This window comes from Marmota marmota, unplaced genomic scaffold (assembly GCF_001458135.2).
Source record: "Marmota marmota marmota unplaced genomic scaffold, marMar, whole genome shotgun sequence".
Lineage (NCBI taxonomy): Eukaryota > Metazoa > Chordata > Mammalia > Rodentia > Sciuridae > Marmota > Marmota marmota.
The window spans coordinates 864,839-865,946 of record NW_025999895.1 but is presented as its reverse complement, the minus strand read 5'-3'; the positions used below and the strand labels follow the sequence as shown (position 1 = coordinate 865,946).

Sequence of the window (1,108 nt, the reverse complement as noted above, 5' to 3'; positions counted from 1 at the left end):
TGATGCTGGTGGGTCCCCGCCTGGGCTCCTGGTGGGTGGGGCCAGGCCTCTCACCTGCACCGAGCCCTCCGCAGCCCCACCCTCTCCTGCAGCCCTCCCGGGCGCTTGGATCTCGCGCCGGACCCAGGGTTGGGAGGCTCTGCTTCTGCGCCCTGGATGTTCTCCCCCAGTCCCAGGTGGCTCTGGATCTGCTGGGGGTCCCCGGGCCCCACCCCACCATCCCAGCCACTCAAACTGGTCTCTGGCTCCGTGGGAGGGGCTGCCCTTGTTAGGCAGAGGGTGCGAGGCTGGGCCCGCGAGCCACGTGGGCTGGCCCTCTGTCCGCAGCGCCGTGGGGAAGACGTGCCTGCTGATCAGCTACACAACCAACGCCTTCCCCGGAGAGTACATCCCCACTGTGTGAGTGCGTGCGGCTGGGAGGTGCGGCAACCAGCTGTGGGGGCTGAGCGCACACGGGGACTCCTCCGGGCCCCTCATTCGACCCAAGTGGCCCGGGTTGTGGGCCTCCTCAGTGGAGTTGAAGCGCTGGGCAGCAGGGTTAATTAAGAACCGGAGTCCGCCCGCGGGCTGCTGGGTGGCCTGTCGAGCCCCTGTCGAGCCCCGTTGCCACTTTGCTCTGCAGTTTTGACAATTACTCAGCCAACGTGATGGTGGATGGGAAGCCAGTCAACCTGGGGCTGTGGGACACTGCAGGGCAGGAGGACTATGACCGGCTGCGACCGCTCTCCTATCCTCAAACTGTAGGTGACAACAGGGCCAGCCAAAGGAGCTGCACAGCTCCCGTAGGGGTGGGGACAGGGAGCTTTTGAGACCTTCCTGACCTCTCATCTGCTCCTCCCTCTAGGATGTCTTTCTGATCTGCTTCTCCTTGGTGAGCCCAGCTTCCTTTGAGAACGTCCGTGCCAAGGTAGGCCAGGCTGCAGGGACCACACTTCCTAGGGAGGGCTGGCCTTGAGCCTCTGCCCCAAGTCAGGGATCTCTTCCTGCAGACCTTAAGCAGCGTGTCCTTCAGGGGCCAACGAAACGTTGTTCTGATTGAGGGGGACACTGAGGGTGGCTCTGGTGGGCACTGCTGTCAGAGGGGCGGACAGCTCCCCCCCCCCCCCCC

General features: G+C 64.8%; 2 protein-coding genes across 2 annotated transcripts in view; both read left to right on the top strand.

Annotated features, from left to right (window-relative positions):
- The window catches only part of Lrrc45 (leucine rich repeat containing 45), a 26,745-nt gene that overhangs the window by 7,695 nt on the left and 17,942 nt on the right, over nt 1-1,108 (top strand). The gene's annotated exons all lie outside the window — the stretch shown is intronic.
- Rac3 (Rac family small GTPase 3) overlaps nt 2-1,108 on the top strand; it is a gene marked incomplete at its 5' end in the record, with an annotated part of 3,161 nt that continues 2,054 nt past the window's right edge. The window contains 3 exons of the mRNA XM_015504243.2: nt 2-399; nt 623-740; nt 845-907. Of these exons, the coding sequence (XP_015359729.1) occupies nt 2-399; nt 623-740; nt 845-907 (579 nt within the window). The remainder of the gene's footprint in view (nt 400-622; nt 741-844; nt 908-1,108) is intronic.